The following is a 16854-nucleotide window of genomic DNA, read 5'->3' as shown; positions in this document are numbered from 1 at the left end:
GCTCTGTGCTGAGTGCAAAGGCACAGGAGATAAAACGGCAAAAACTCTAAGCTGGTGCTCTGCTCATATACAGATAGCTGGAAGCAGCTCAGTGAAATTAAAACTGCAGATGATAATCAACATTTGAATTTAAACCTGCATTAGCTGAATTTTTGGCCACTTGGAGACAGCGCAACAAGCTGTATGGCCAGTGTGTTAACAAACAAGCCAATTTACACATCTAGCAGACACTGAGCAACATTAGCATTCATTTGGAGTTGTGTTTCTGTTATTTAAAATCATAGACTGTATATAAATATGGATGTAGCAAAGCGTGACATCACCCATTGGTTTCACTGGAGCCGGTTTGAAGCCCAGAGTTGCTGCTTACGGTCAGTGCCATCTTTTCCATTCGCAGCCAGGACCTTCCACTTAAGGAGTCTGGAAACCTGCCCTGCTACTTCTGACCAAAGCTAATGCTAACTTACCAGGAACACTGAGCAACGCAGACTTGTGCTAACATTAGCTAACTAACACGGCAGGTATTGTATCAAGTAACATTAAATTTGCTAAAATACTGTGACAGCTGTCAATCAATGCCCACACGGCAGACATCAAAGCTACTATAGGTCTTCAAATCATAGTAACAGAGCAATAATTTCCAAAAGGACCACCAGCACACTTATTAGAGAGCCTGAATTTAGTGAATGAGACCATAATGACTTATTGAAAAAAAATATTGACTTAGTATTTCAAAAGAGAAGTTTATGCTTTTAGAATAGGAGTCTATTGGAGCCAGGGATCTTTTAGCCATCAGTGGCATTGCACTTAAAGGGATTTCCACATTGGCTTCAATTTCAAGCCATGGCTGTTGCTGTTTGTCTACAAACCAAAAATTAGATCATGCTAAATTGGGAAATCATAGAGCATTAAAATTTATGTAAAGCAAATTTATTTCCAGGACCACTGTTCACTCCTAAGAACATAGTGTCCACCATTGGGTGGCATAAGCAAGGCTAGACTAGGCTTCATTAAGTTGCTTCATTAACGGATCAGGACTGAAACTGGTACGAATGATACAAGTCATGTCCGGACTGGATCTGGATCCGTAATCCTTTTCTTCACACTCTTGTTGGGGCTACCTTGGTCACCAACACTCCACTTATGACTTGGGTCACTGTAAGCAGAATATGTGGGTGTACGGTTGTGCGGGTGCTGTTGCCTATCCCAGTTCACAGTGGGCAAGAGGCAGAGTACATCCTGGACAGGTCACCAGTCTATAAGACAGACAACTACTCACATCGACAAGCAGTTAAAAGACATGCAAGCTTCTCAAAGAAAGGCTAGCACTGAGCCTACGCTGCTAACCCACATATACTCATTGAATAATGAAGGGAAAAAAACATTGGCCATCCTGTGTCCAAAAGACTTAATAATAAGTTGCTCATATACTCTTTTTGTTTTTATGACATTTAAGAGCATTTATAAAACATGTAAAATCCTTCTCTTTTTATTTATTTATTTATTTATTTATTTACAAAACTTTATTCAAAAAATAATATACATATTACACCTGGAATGCTGATAATAAGTATTTATAAATGAAAGTAAAGAATAAGAAATAATGAAAGACAAAAAATATTATATTAAATATTATATATAAATATTTAAGTTAAAATGACTAATTATATGAATAAATAGGCTATAGCTCTAAAATAATAAGGAGACATATAAGAAGGCACTTCATATGACCTCAGGAGTTCTATTAAATATGTGTCTATAATGTTAAGAATCTGTTGGTTTTATTCAGATTATGTTAGAATTATTTTCTTATTATTCATAAGATTATTCAGAATATGTTAAAATACATAAAGATACATGTAAAACATTAGACAATAGAGTATGGATAGCATTCATCAAACCAGAATTAAATGTAATGTCAAATAAAAAGGTTAGTGATAATCTGGCAGTATATATACAGTATAAAGGGGAACTATTGCTATACTCAATAGAGGAAGTCAAACCAATCAAAGTTTCGATTGGTTCTGACTCCAGTAGTGCACTAACAAGTATTAAATACATGCAGCCAGATACAAGGCAAGATATACTACTTAACATAGCTCAAATAATATCCAGAATTAAGAGGGCAGGAATAGAAATTGAATTCATGTGGATTCCTGCACATATTGGTGCAGATGGAAATGAGCTGGGAGATAAATATACAAAAGGACCAACAAGAAAAAGAGAAATAAATATGGTCATGAAAATATAGCAAGGCTGAGGTTAAAGGTATAATCAAGAAAAGTAAAAGTCAGAAATGAAAAAGGAATGACAGGAAGAGTGGAACAGAGGAAATAAGAGCTGATACTACAACAGCATTCAAAGAAAAGTAGAGGAAATGAGAGGAAGCAATAGAAATAGAAAGGAGGAGGACATTATATCTGGTCTGAACACTACACTAAATATCATGAAGAAGCATGCTGCAGGACAGGCTGCAAGGCTATTTTAACAGAGGACTTAATAGAGAATTGAATTTACTGTAATAATGTAGTAACCGTTCTGAGCCACACTCCAATCCAGAAGAGGGCGGTAATGCACCTAAAAGCTGTTTGCCAACAGCCATTAAACAGTTAAAGCAGAAGAAGAAGAAGAAAAAAAGAAGAAGGTGTGCACAGGTGAGCTGCAGACTCACCGTGGATCGGGACAAACATGGGGAAAATTCAGGAGTTTGAGATCGCGTTTGACAAAAATAAAGTTGTGTACAGTCCAGGAGAGTCTATCACCGGAACCGTGACCGTCAAACTGGGCCAGCAGCTGCAGTGTAAAGGTAAGAGTCTGTTCATATTCAGCTCACCTGGTGGGAAAAAACGTCGCCGTCGCCTAACAAGGAAGTGAAGGATTTAGCAAAGATCAAACAAGCTATAATTCAGGTTTATTATCACTTTAGCCTGTTGTAAAATGAATTTGATGTTGAAGGTCTGTGGTTTTAAAGGCTGTAAAACGTACTGGCGGGTTTTTTCAAGTGAATTGTAAATAATTTCCTACACAGCCTCTCTACAACACAACTCAAGTAAATTCTTGAGTTAAAAAAAGTCTGGCAGGTAATGGGAATTTTGGTTGGTTGTATTATATAATCTCTCTGGGTTATATAAATAACCTAGAGGGATATATATTCCTTTCTGTGACTTGTAACATGAACTGCTAGCCCCAGCCCATGCCTCTCATGTATTAGCATTACATGAGTCGCAAAACTATAATAATAATTCTCTAAAAGATAAAGGATGTTTGAAAAACAACGATGGTAGAATAACACTGCTGTTCTAAAGGTATTTTCTGAATCCTTAAAGACTTTTCCAACCATTTGGGTAACAAATTATGCGGTCCACTGCAAGATTAAAAAAAAAATACTTTAAAGCCTTCTCCTAAATGGCAACTGTTTCCTAATCCAAACAAAGATGGTAGCTATGGTTACCTGGATAGCAAACATGCTTGTAAGTTGGGAAGAAGGGTAAAAATAGGTTTTATCTTGCAGTGGACTGAATATGTTTTATCCAAATGGTTAGAAAGGTCAGCAGTAAGTGTTGTTATTCTACCTTCTGGGTTTTCAAACAACGGCTGGTATTTATCTTTAAGAGAAATGGATGCTTAGCTCTGTGACTCGAATGTAACGCTAATACATGAGACACACAAACTGGGGCTAATTACCAAAGGAGTCTGTTAGTTTGCCTTCTGAAGTCTGCAGTGTGTCCATTCTTGTGAGACGGTTTAGTGTCAAATGTGTTTGAGATCTTGTATCAGATGTCTGACAGGTGTTTACCTTCTTCTTCAGGACGAGTTGTTGGTGGGACAAATGGATTTCTTTTTATTAGCTCATCTATTGACAGAAATTCACATTAAGATCTAAGTTGAATGTAATGCTGAAACAATTAATTGGTTAGTTGTTCAAATGAAAATTAATCAATTATTAAGATCATTGTGGAAGCAGCAAACCTTCTCTTTCTGGCTTCTTGCTACAGAAGCAACGAAAGGCTGTAACAACTTAAATTTTACAAACAAACAAAAATCTCAGGTTTTCCATTTGCTTCCTCGTTTAGTCAAGACAGTTGTATTTGTAAAGGCCGATATCACAAATTTACAGTAATACAACTTCCTCTGTGCTCTGCTACAGTCTCAACTGGATGTTGCAGCTTCACGTTGAATCGTCGGTGTCTGAATTTCAACAATCCAATTTGAGCAACTTGATTTTTGTACTTGGCTTGAACATTTAGATTCCAAAATGAGTTTGATGAATTTGAGCAACTTGACACTATTTTCCATCTGAATTTGTAACTCTTACAAACTTGAAACGGCATAGCCTTCTGGAAATTTCAAAGAGGTGAATTTGAACTGAATTAATGAATATAGTTGGTTTTCAAAGTGAAAGATGCTGTAAATTTAGTGGTATTTCAAATGAAAGCCCCCCCTACAGTGAAAAACTTGTTTTGAGTTTGGATATTTGAGCGTCACTATGCAGAATGATGCGGTGAGTTTGTTTTTTCATATTCATGTGCTGAAGGGGGAAAAGTTTCTCTGAGCTCATCTGAACTCTCAGTTGAAGGCGTTTTACAAAAAGCATGGTTTGTGACATCACATCTGGTTTGGAGCCAACTGTGGTTCCGTATGCAACTTACGCAAGTGTGATCCATGACACATACACTAACAATAAACTTCACGATAAAGTAGGGCACGTAATGTGTGTCATAAATTCTGTTTGTTTGTTTTTAAGGAGGGAATGTGCTTTTCCCTTTCCAGACTTTTGAAGTATCCAGAGGTAGTTAAATTTCCCAGTTGGGTATTCAGTTGTTCATAAGATTAAAATCCTTTTGGCATGATTCATCCTCCATATTTCATACTTCACTTCAGTATCATCAGTAATGCACTGTTGATCAGACAAAACAGCTATTTGAATACTTTTTCCTCAGTTTCCAAACTTTATAGGCAGAATTGGTTAATTGAAAAAGACTGGGACAGATGAATCAATAATGAAAATAATTGGTCAGATTGGAATAATAGTTGGTTGCAGCACTTAACTGAATGATACCAATGGAAAAACTACAGGAGGTCAAACCTGACAACTAGCTTTGTGAAGCTATTGTGATCTTAGACTGCAAAAGAAACAAATTGCTGCTATTGTGACAAAGTGCTGAATCATAGAGAAGGTATTTGAATGCAAACCAGCGTCAGGAAAACTCATCTCTGAACTATTTTCTAAGTATTTTCTTTGCTTTATCATCACGCCTGGGTGAGGGTGTCTGTTGCTGAAAGACCCGAAACACCAGATGACCTCAGGTTACATCACTGATGATGTGTGCAAAATCACTATAAAATCCCAGCTTACCGTGGAAGGAACCGCTTTCCTATGATTTTTTTTTTAACATGTTACAACCTAAAAGCATGTTTCTCACAGGCTTTAGACAGTTAGTACAGTTTTTGCCCTAATTATGAAGTGACACTTTCTCCTTGAGATCAGGTGCTCTCTCTCTCTCTCTCTCTGTCTGTCTGTCTGTCTCTCTCTCTCTCTCTCTGTCTCTCTCTCTGTCTCTCTCTCTCTGTCTGTGTCTCTGGACTTGCTGAGAGCTGCTTTTGTGTGTCAGGGAGTTTCTGTTTGAATGCTTGTGGGGCCTCCAGTCTGTTTACATTCCTCTTCAGGTAAAGCTGGTCAGACTGTCAGCTTCACGGCGTCGCCTCCCTGGAAACAAACGGTTGAATCACTGATGGATTATGAGTTGTAGGCTGGGCCCTGAGATAAGAGACGCATATGTGTAAATATTGATCTTCTATTAAAAATCAAATAATATAATAGGTTACTTCAGGACTGTGTCAGAGGTGTACAATAGAGGCTAAATGTATTTGGACAAGGGAACCAATGGACCAAAACCCAAAGATACTCAGTTTACTATCACATGAAATGAAGAAAAGCACCAGAATCCCTACAATTTAGAAGCTGGAAGCAGGGAAAACTTTGGCTTTTTTGCTTTTAATAAGTAGTCAAATATCAAAACAGGACTAATAGATTAGTCAACTAATTGTTGCAACAATTCTACTTTAGACATTAGTGTGCTTCCTTCCAACTCTGTGTCAGCTGTGTCTTAAATGTCATGCGTGGGAAACGCAAGTAAGAGAAGGAGGCGAGGAAACGCATTTTTAGAGAAATGAGATCCGTCTTTTCAGGCGTCATCAGAAGCGACTTCAGTGTCTGATGACGGTGGAACAGCTGGATCAGCTGTCAGTCTGCAGGTGCAGACGGCTCTTTAGCATCTTGGAGTTTCTACGTCTGTTTCTAATTTGTAGAAATTATTTAGTAGCTAATATGTTTTTATGGAAAGTGGAAATTAAGGAAATGTACCTTGCGTCAAAAGTGAACTCAGCAGCTGTTGATATTACTGTCATAGCAGCAGATTAATAATGCTCCTGGTTTTAATGATAAAAGTAATATTTAACAATCATATATGGGTGTAACATTAAGGTGGACTGTTCTCACACTTTGTTCAGCTGTCCACGTACTTGTGGTCTTGAACTGTGTGTTTTGACACAAAACATAGCCTGTTGGTAGCCTCAGCCCTAAAAGATGAAGCTCATCTATATTCCCTATTAGATTATTTCCAATCTCTTTCCCAAATCTTTTTTAATTCTAAAGATGACTCTGTTAAAGCGGATTAATTTCTACCCCAATCATCAAGCAACTGCCGACATTAGTGTCTGTCGTTAAGATGTTCATTTGTTAAATCATGGCAGAACCGTACCTTGATTTATGTGTTGAACATTGACAAACTCATAATCCTAATGGAAATAAAAGAACCATAAATGAAATTCAAGATCCCAAAACATGATGGAAATACCCATGAAGGTGAAAAGAGAAAATGGAGACTTCAATTTTTAGTTTTAGTTGTGGTTATACACATTTTTTCAATAAATAAGAAGAAAGAAAATGAGAAAGGAGGAGTTAAAGTGAATAATTTTAATCCATATTTGAATGTGAATTTCACTGCTGGGGAGGTCAAAAAAAAAGTAAAGTAAGGATTATCAGCTTGACTCCAGAGACCCCAAAGACTCCAGACTTGGTGAAGTGTCAAACTTCTGTTGATTTAATTGAAAATTTCTTTGGGAATATACCACTTAGGACTGCAAACTAACAATTATTTCCTTATTAATTATTTTATCCATTAATAGATCAGTTGTTTTGTCTATAAAATGTCAGAAAAGGGTGAAAAACATCAATCATTGTTTCTCAAAGCCCGAGTTGATCCAGACCAACAATCCACAACTCAGAGATATTCAGTTTACTATCAGCGAAGGCTAAAATACACCAGAAAATATAAGTCTGTGTTATATTCATTTGAGAGTCTGGAACCACAGAATTTTGACTTTTTATTCCTGAAAAATAAAATTGGATACTAAAATAGTCGGCCATTCATTTTCTGTCGATCGACTAATCGATTAATCGACTAATTGTTGCAGCTCCACCAGCATGTCTGTCATGACAAGGGCCTTAAGGTGGGTGCTGCTGTGTTTTCTGATCTTAGAGCCGACAGACCTTTAACTGGGGGTCAAAAGTGGCCATGCAGCACATATTTCACCTTGGTCCCCTGAGCTAGTTAATCTGGCCATGACAATCATCATCATTATTGGTCCTTAAATATTAACATTTTCTGTCTGACTTGTATCGCTACTATGGATAACATAAAAAAGAACAAACACATCTGCTATTTGATTATAAACCAAAGCACTCATTACAAATGAGACAAAAATGAAAGATATTGAAATACATAGTTGACCAATTGGAAAATAAGTGAACATTTCGGTGATCTTTAAAAGGCTAAAACGTTTTGAGTCATGAACACGATGTAACGTTCTCCTCCCGCAGTCAGGACAAAAACATTTATCCAAGATGTAAAAGGGAAATTGATTTAAATGGCTGGATTTATGCAGTGAGTTCTGTCTTAAAGCTTCAACCCTCCGTTAGCGGCACAGTTTGAAGCTCAGTGAAGAGTAAAAAATGAATACCACAATATTCATCTCCAAAGGTTGTAACACAGTCTCTTCTCTGACTCCGTTTTCAGTGAAGCATCATTTCTTTCCAGCACATTTTCATATAGTTTGAACAGATGATTTTAACTGCGACAGTTTCATGTCCAATCAACAGTTGAACTGTTTTATATAAAGCACTTTGAATTACCTTTGTGTGTGAAATGTGTTGTACTGTTTCCTCTAAAACCGTAGCTGCTAGACATGAACACAATCACTTCATTTTAATGCACAAATATGCTTCATTTGTTACAGCAAAACAGCTTTGGAAGGCCTGTCGTTGGTTTCAGTTATTTAAACGCGGTGGTGGAAAGTCATTAAGTACATTTACTTAAGTACATTTTATGTTATGTTGAGCTTAAACTCTCCAGTATTTCACAAAAATGCAAAGATTAAAGAAAAGTTCTGAAAAATGAAAAATGAACCCAAATTCAAATTTATATAGCAGAATGTTTTTCTTTCTTTCGTACCCAACCTGTAATCTCAACACCCCTCAGACTGATCTCAAACTAGCTCAAACTAGCTCCACCTCCAGCAGCTACAGCAATAAAATGCTGCATAAGAACTGACTCATTAGTATTAATAATGCACTTTATTAAATGTATTTCATATATCAGTCACAGCCCGATTTCCTGCAGTTCTACGAGTACTTTTACTTTAATACTTAAAGTAAATTTAGCTGGTAATACTTCTGTACTTTTACTGAAGTAGAATTTTAAATGGAGGACTTTCACTCGCATTGTTGTATTTATACTTAAGTAAAGGATCTGAGTATTTGTTCCACCACAGTTGAAATGTTATATATTAACAACATGTGATAGCAGGGAAGCTGTCATTCATCACTAATAATTACTATGGCTGAATATGTACAATAGCAATATAAGTAACTATTCAACTCTGACAGCTGTACACCTCAGCAGTTCATGTATGGATTAACAGAGTCAGAGGCAGCTTCAGTAATGTTACTAGTAGTGACTGTATGGCCGGCCCTGGTGAGTGACGTGCAAGAAATAATGTTATAGCCTATCAAGGTTCTTGCTAGACAGCTAAATTATGGCTCAACAAATGAATTGTTGACATTCGCTATCGCGATTGTTAGCTCTACGAGACTCAACGTTAACTTAACCCATCTTATATCACTCTAACAAAGTGCGTTATTTGTGTGTTTTTTAATATTAGAGGTAGATTTAGATGCATATTGATGAGACAATAGCAGATTGAAAAGTAATAATAGTTAGTGATAAAGCGAGTTAGAGTCAGTTAAGTTTTTTAGCATGACTTAAATTTTTTGCTCTCATTTATTTAAAATCTTGTATTCATAATTCATTATGCCATGACATTTGTGCAAATTAGTGCATGATGTCATCTAGCGACATCTAACAACTTTTCGGGCCAGGTTTATTACATTCCATTGTAAATAGTTGGCAACACAGGAGGCAATTTATCAGATTTCACAAAGCTTCCTCCAGAGCTACAAAAGGCTTTACACAACTTTTTACACATATGCAGAGAAATGAGAAATGTTTCATCCTGCTTCTGTGGGTAAAACTCTAACGCGCTGTCTTTGTGTTCTCATCTGCAGCCATCAAGGTGAACTGCAACGGTTTCTGCGGCATTACCAGTAAAGTAAACGACACAGCATGGACGTTGGAGGAACAGTACTTCAACACCACCGTCTCTATCGCAGACAAAGGTACGTAGCCTGATGAATTCTGATATCAGATACCGTAGGTGCAGTTTACCACACCAGGACATTTCAAACAGAGCTGAGCTCAACTGGTCTTGCATATACTTCCTTATGATTTAATGAGCTTCCTTAGTCTGCTGGTTTACAACAGGAAATGCCAAAATACAGAAGATGAAAAGAATAACTGCACTCTCCAAGATCTACACAAATTTTGCAACTACAAAGACATTGTTTAATCTTGAAATAGTGGACAGTAAAACTAGTCTGCTCTAAATAATTGAAGGGTGAAAACTCTTAGTGAGTAAGTTTGTTCCTGTTTTCCACTGAGGATACTGCAGGGAGCCCTGAGGCATGTCCGTCTCTAAGGGAACAGCAGAGTGATTGTTACTGTTTCCACTGACGGATGATTATCTGTGCTCTCTGTGTCCTGCACAGGAACCCTGAAACAAGGAGAACACACGTTTCCCTTCAAGTTTCTCATTCCAGGTAGGAGCGCGGAGTGATGGGATGAACACTTGTCACTGCACATTCTTTCCTACATTTGTGTGTGTTTTGCGCTGGTATTCACAGCCTGACAGACGTGTCCGGACACGTTGATATTCACCCTGATTCTGTTATGGTTCAGCAGCTGTGAGGATGGGACTCTTACCCCGTCCCATCCTTCACGGGTGCGTATGTGCATAAGTATGTATTTAGCCACGTCCCATATTCATACTACATACTGCAGACTATTGTCACCAGGTTTTTGAATATGCAGTAATTTGTGTTCACATTGGAAACAAGACAAAATTAAGTGTACTCAAAACAGCCAGTGTGCAAAATATAAAACACATTTTTTATTGTATTACATTGTTGTTACAGTTGCATTAATGTGTAAGGAGCATTTTGTTGTTTCAAGCATTTACAAACTGTTAAGGTGTTTTTTATATGATGTATACTGTGTAGCTTAATCTAGTAACTATAGCTGTGAAACAAATAAACAATATAGTGTTTCCTTCTGAAATGTAGTTCAGTACAATTATACGGTGGCATTAAATGGAAATACTCAAGTAAAGTAAAACTACTTGGTTGAATGTTGTTGTTCCACCACTGCTCTGAGTATGTAGTACAGAGGGGAGATATAACATTTGCAGCCCAACTTCAAATTTGAAGTAGTACAAAAGTAATACTCTGAATTTGAGGATAATACATTCATTTTTAAAATACGACACTGTAAAAATATAATTAGTCTCAGAGAAGAAGGCTACTGTGCCTCATTAATATCATTTATTCTGTTGTCTCATGCATAGTCTATACGGCGGTTGAGCTTACAGAGTTGTTGAACAGCAGCCCTGCAGATCAGGATTCAGCTTTATGGTCATTTTTTATTCTGGTTCATTGGAGTTCAGCTTTTATGTTTGTAGTTTTGACCGTCATCCCTTTCTGTAATAACCTCTAATAACCCGTTTGTACTCAGTGAACAGCTGAGATCTGGGAACACAGTGAGTCAGACGGCTCAGGAAGCGACCACACGAAGCACTTTTCAAAACAGTGCTTACACAGTATATAACAGAGCATTCGAACACTGAAAGCTTATATAAAATGTAGGATAAAATAAAAACAAAACCACTCAAATTCCAAGTCCAATAAATAAACCCTCAGGCTAGAAAAACTTACTAGGAAGAGAAAATGAAGATAAACAGTAAAATTATCCCCAGAAGTGTCTGATGTAAACATCCATCACAGTTTATACACCCACTTCCTGTTTCGACTTTGACCTTCTGTATTTACTGTAGCTGTGTTGACACAGTTTTCTGTACAGTGAGGGATTATTAGAGACATTTCAGCTCACTTTCAATGTGACCTCCAATAAAGTGGTTTATTTAATCTGGATAAACTGTTGGCTTGTTTGCAACCTGTGTGATCATGTGACCGCTCATGTTTCTAGACCTGTCTGACTTTCAGATTCAGAAGAACAGAGTGTTGATATGTTCCAATATCTCAACAATTAACTCGGTAAATCATGTATTATTATGACCAATAAAAACGAAGGCTAAAACTACAAAAATAAACTGGAATTATCCTTTAAGCTCACAGTTCATGCTGATGTTCTACATGATTTTATTGCATTATGAGGCCTTTGTTATTTTGTCCCTCCACTTTAAAACTCACTTCTGCTTCTAATTGTAGCTTCTGCTGACATGCAAAGCACTCATTTTAGGGTGGATGACGGCAGCGCTTGCTAACTCATTCACAGATCTGATCTTTAATATTTTAGAGGTACAGAACAGGGATAAGAATGATTCTGTGAAATGGAGCGATGTCTCTCTTACGCCACCAGTTCTCCTCAAGATTTCCATCTGGCACCGCTACGGAAACGATGTCCACAGCTGTCTGTTTGTTCCTCTTACTCATTACTCTGCAATTCACGAGAGCACTCCCTGATGACGTCAGCAGATTTTTGACGGACTCTTGAGAAAGGAGCGTAGCGAGATACTGAGACGTTTGATCATGAAATACCATCTTCTGCATCTCTAATAATCGCTTTGAAAAAAAGATCACCCAAAAAAAAAACAAAAAAAAAAAATGATGGTTTGGTAATGATAAAAATCCCTCTCCTCCTCCTGTCTGCACGTAGCTGCCGTGCACTCTCACACACGAGAACACACAGCCAGCCCTCATGTTTAGTCTTTGTTGGTCACTTATCTGGAGTTTAGTTCTCCAGGTGAAGCTTCCTCTGTTACAATGACACAACAGAAACTCCAAACCAACTCAACCGGTCTTTTTACTGTTGTGAATCTAAATCTGTCATTTGAAACGTGTGTGTGTGTGTGTGTGTGTGTGGGTGTGGGTGGGTGGGTGTGTGTGTGTGTGCGCTTTCACCACCAGAGCACCTGCAGGTGTATCAGGACGCTGTCTAGAGTCTTTATTTTCATGTTTATGTGAAAAGTCAGAAACATTATTCGGTCACTTTATACGTTTTTGTCATCTTTTATATATTATATATGTTGTATGACAGTTATCAAACATCGTATTGAGCAGTGACAGAAATTTTACACTCAAACTCTGCTATAACATAAAAATCTAGTAGTCTGTGTTCATTTTTGGTGATAAAACTAAAATATATCTGACATCTTCCCTACAGCCTCCGCTCCAACATCTTTTGAAGGCAACTATGGTAAGATCGTGTACAGAGTGCGGGCTTTTATCGACACACCGCGGTTCGCCAAAGACTACAACATAGAGAAAGCTTTCTTCCTGCTAAGCCTCCTCAACCTCAACCAAGTGCCAGACATATGGGTGAGATAAGATGAGATATGAAGCCTTGGCTGTTGTGAAATACATATTGCATAAGGCTGATATTGAGAAAAAATTGTGCAATTTTGGTCTGACATGATGGATAAGATGCTGTTTGAAAGAGCTCATGAATTATAAGTGTAATAGTGCACTAATAGTGAAGATATCAATGTGGACTAACTGTAACGACACATGCTATCAGTGTCATGATGTTCTAACTCTGCCCGTCTCCATGCAGGGAACCTGTTCCTCTGCTGTGACCCAGCAGTTCACCTACATGCTGGTGAAAACAGGCACCGTGGTGCTGAAGGCTCAGACCGACATGAGAGGTTACACACCAAGCCAGATCATCCAGGTGACAGCCAACATCCACAACCAGTCCGGCAAGAACACAGGCAACATAACGGCCAGTCTGATGCAGGTAAACACAACAATTTCATCTAATCTCGCATTAACTACACCGTCCTTGATCTGTTGAAGTTGCTTTTCCTGAATCTTACTCCACAGTCACTATGTACTGAGTTTGTGAATCTCTTTGTCCTCGCGTGTTTTCAGAGAGTGACCTACGAGATGAAAAAGCCCGTCCATGATTTGAGGACGATAGCGGAGGTGGAGGGCGGTACGGTGAAGGCCGGCAAGGAGGTGGAGTGGAAGGAGCAGATCATCGTTCCTCCTCTTCCTCAGTCCTCCCTCGCTGGATGTGAACTTATAAAGATCGAATATTATGTTAAAGTAAGAAATACTCAGCTTTTTCCACACCAACAAGTGATTTATTAATGTGGTTATGTATGTTTAGGGGTTTTGTTTGTTTATTAGAAAGAGAGCTTTCTAGAAATTCCATTAAAAACAGATATAATTAAGTAATAATTATATCATGAGATTTGGATTCTGAATATAAAAAGCAATTGAAAGGTTAGATTATGGGTATACATATGGTATATTTCCCAGCTAACATTGTGTTTCTCGTGATTAACCAGGTCAGTCTAAAGTTTCCAGACGTCATGTTGACGTTACCCATCCACATCGGGAACATCTCACTGGACAAAAAACTTCACCCTTCAAAGAAAGCAGCTCCTCCTTCCTCCGCCCCTGCTGAAGACACACCGACCCCCGCCCCCATCCCTGACACCTCCACCTCTGCCACCACCCCCACCTTACCCCCTCGCCCCGCCCCAAAACCCGCTCCCCGTCCAGCCCCCCGCTCCAGAATGTCCTCCCATTATTCCCCCAGCGCTCCTCCAGCCGAGTACCACCAGGGAGCCGAGGGCGGGATGCCGATGAGCGACGGGATCCCCAATAAGCGCCAATCTCAGCTCGTGTCACCAAACGCCTTCAGCTACGCTCCCGGCCTCTTCTTCCCCCAGAACCAGCAGCCCGGCACAGAACCCAGCGGAGCTCCGTTCAGCGGCTCCACACAGGCCACAGCACCGTACCCTCCTGTGAACAACGCCAGCCCGATGCCGACCCCGCTCATCCTGCCTCCAGACTACGGCACCTCTGCATATCCACAAGGTCAGTAGGCTGCGTTCACTGATGTAGACTGAAGAGGGCTGTACTTTAGGACTGGTTTCATCACAAGATTTACTAAGAAAATGGTGTTGCACAACTATTATTATTATGAAATTATAGTGTTCTTCAGCATATATCTAATAATAAATGTTGATATGGATGTTAACACGTACTTAAATGTCTTAACAAAAGAAAGAAACGTTGATGCGTGCATGCATCTTTGTATTGTAGATACATTCATGTGAAAAAGAACAATCAACGTCACCACAACTTCTCCCCGTAGAATAGATGGTCACATGATCCCATTTTCACAATAAAACAGCCTCATGGTTTCAGATTCAGAGATGAGTCTCCTAACATCTCTTATGTGAAGAAAGTCACAGACGACGGAACATGATGCAGCTAAAACCTTGGTCACATGACCTGTCTAGCTTCACTCATCATCACCGGCCTGTTTTTCTTCCGCGTTCAAGGACGTCAGGCCAAATGAACTGCGATGTTTTCACTTACTGGCGTTCATACTGAAGCGCATTTGAATGCTGATGCGGCCACTCGGCTTAGGAAAAAAGCGAAGCAACTACATAATTGTGATTATATATTACAAGCGAGCAAACACCTTTTCACTCTTCATGTAGGCATGTGAGAATTGACAGACTTGAAAAGTCTCGAATGACTTCTGTCACCTAGTTTGGTTTGTTTCCTTTTTTTCATAAATAGAAGTGAAACCGTAATAAGACTTGTGAAATTTTTCACACGTAGAAATGTGATAAATGCCACTCCCCAGGCTGATAGGGTGCTGTTCCTGGCATCGTATGTGGAAAGTGTGATATTTAACAGTGTTTGAGTAATAACCAGCTTGTGTGAATGTGTGTGTGTGTTACAGAGGCTCCTCCCTCCTATGATGAGAGCTGCAACACATGAAGTGGATGAAGAACCGCACGATCAGGATGATGATCGGTTCACTCTGATATCAAACAAAATGTTGAACTAAAACTGCCGTTCATGCACCACGTCGATGTGTTTTTAAAAGAGTTCTGCCATTTTAAAAAGTTAGTCAGGGACTTGGACAAAATGATTGCAAGCAGAAGCTAAACATGATTTTATTTTGACAGAGAATCAGCATTTTAATTGAAATGAGAGTGAATTGACCTGGAACTCTTGTGCCCAGTGATCAAGTACCTTCACTAATCACTCAACGGGGTTATTCTGTCCTCCGAGAGCCAGCCGCAGCCAATCAACACTAACGTTTTTAGATCCATTTTTGATATACTGTCAGCACTTTGAATGAAAGGAAAGAGAAAGACAATAACCAGAGTTTTTTTTACGTACAGTAACAGGAGTCAAGTTTTTAGTTGTGGGTTGTTTAGGAGTCCTTTAGATGGCATCTGTGATGTCAAGTGTGAACGTTTTATCTCGTCCCTGTTTAGTTTCATATCCAGATTTTTTTTTCCAAACTCAAATAAAAAATCAAACTGTGATTTTTTTTTTTTTTTTTTTTTCCATTATTGGAAACAGGTGAAATCGTCCGTTTTGAGTTTGAATATTAGACGAGATTGTTTGTGGAGAAGAATCTCTTGTATTTGCATTTTTATAATGACTTTCTTGTTCTGCATCGTAACGATTGTATCGGAATATTCTTCTTCACCTGCTGAATAGATGTAAAATAATGAAACATTTACAGTGATTTGAAGTTTATTTGGTGTAGTTCACATCATGTTAATCAGCCTTTTATTAAATAGTTTTGATCCAGGTTGTCCAGTGCAGAAAGACAACATTGTATTTATTTATTGTTTTGAATGTTTTCCAACTGCTGTCTGGATTCCAATAAATCAGTTAAAGGAACTTGTGTCAAACTACGAGCGTGACTCTTGGTTAAAGGCCTGATTTGTGACATCATAACAATTGGGAGTCAGTGGTGGTCCAGTACGCAACTCACACAAGTGTGATGTGAAAACCTGAAGCCTCCAGTGCACAAACACTGAGAACAGACTTTACAGTGAAGGAGGAGACATCTTGTATCTAGAAGTTAAACTCTTCAAATGAAATATACTTGCAGGTTGGTTTCTGGAGAGAGAGGAAGTAGATGTCATCTTAAGGATTTTAATGAGGTAAAATAACTTATTAGTCACAATTGAGTATTTTTATATGTCTTAAAACATGTCACAAGGGGATCTTTCATGTTGGAATAATGGTGGAAAGTAACTAAATACATTTACTCAACTTTACTTGAGTATTTCTACTCCACTACATTTCAGAGGCAAACATTGTACTATATTTATCTAACAGATGCAGTTATTTACTTTTCAGATTAAGATTTAACATAAGAAAATATATGATAA

The 16854-nt window shown here is 38.4% G+C and overlaps 1 protein-coding gene across 1 annotated transcript; it reads left to right on the top strand.

Annotated features, from left to right (window-relative positions):
* Nucleotides 1–1885: 1885 nt before the first annotated feature.
* Nucleotides 1886–16357, top strand: arrdc1a (arrestin domain containing 1a). Its single transcript, XM_042422384.1, has 8 exons — nucleotides 1886–2806; nucleotides 9626–9736; nucleotides 10166–10216; nucleotides 12855–13009; nucleotides 13245–13427; nucleotides 13562–13738; nucleotides 13984–14518; nucleotides 15399–16357. Exons 1-8 carry the CDS (start codon nucleotides 2689–2691, stop codon nucleotides 15434–15436), a joined length of 1368 nt encoding a protein of 455 aa, XP_042278318.1. The 5' UTR covers nucleotides 1886–2688; the 3' UTR covers nucleotides 15437–16357.
* Nucleotides 16358–16854: the final 497 nt, after the last annotated feature.

Source organism: Thunnus maccoyii, chromosome 9 (assembly GCF_910596095.1).
Source record: "Thunnus maccoyii chromosome 9, fThuMac1.1, whole genome shotgun sequence".
NCBI classification, from domain to species: Eukaryota; Metazoa; Chordata; class Actinopteri; order Scombriformes; family Scombridae; genus Thunnus; species Thunnus maccoyii.
The sequence above is the reverse complement of the archived record's forward strand: the minus strand, read 5'-3'. Positions and strand labels throughout refer to the sequence as shown.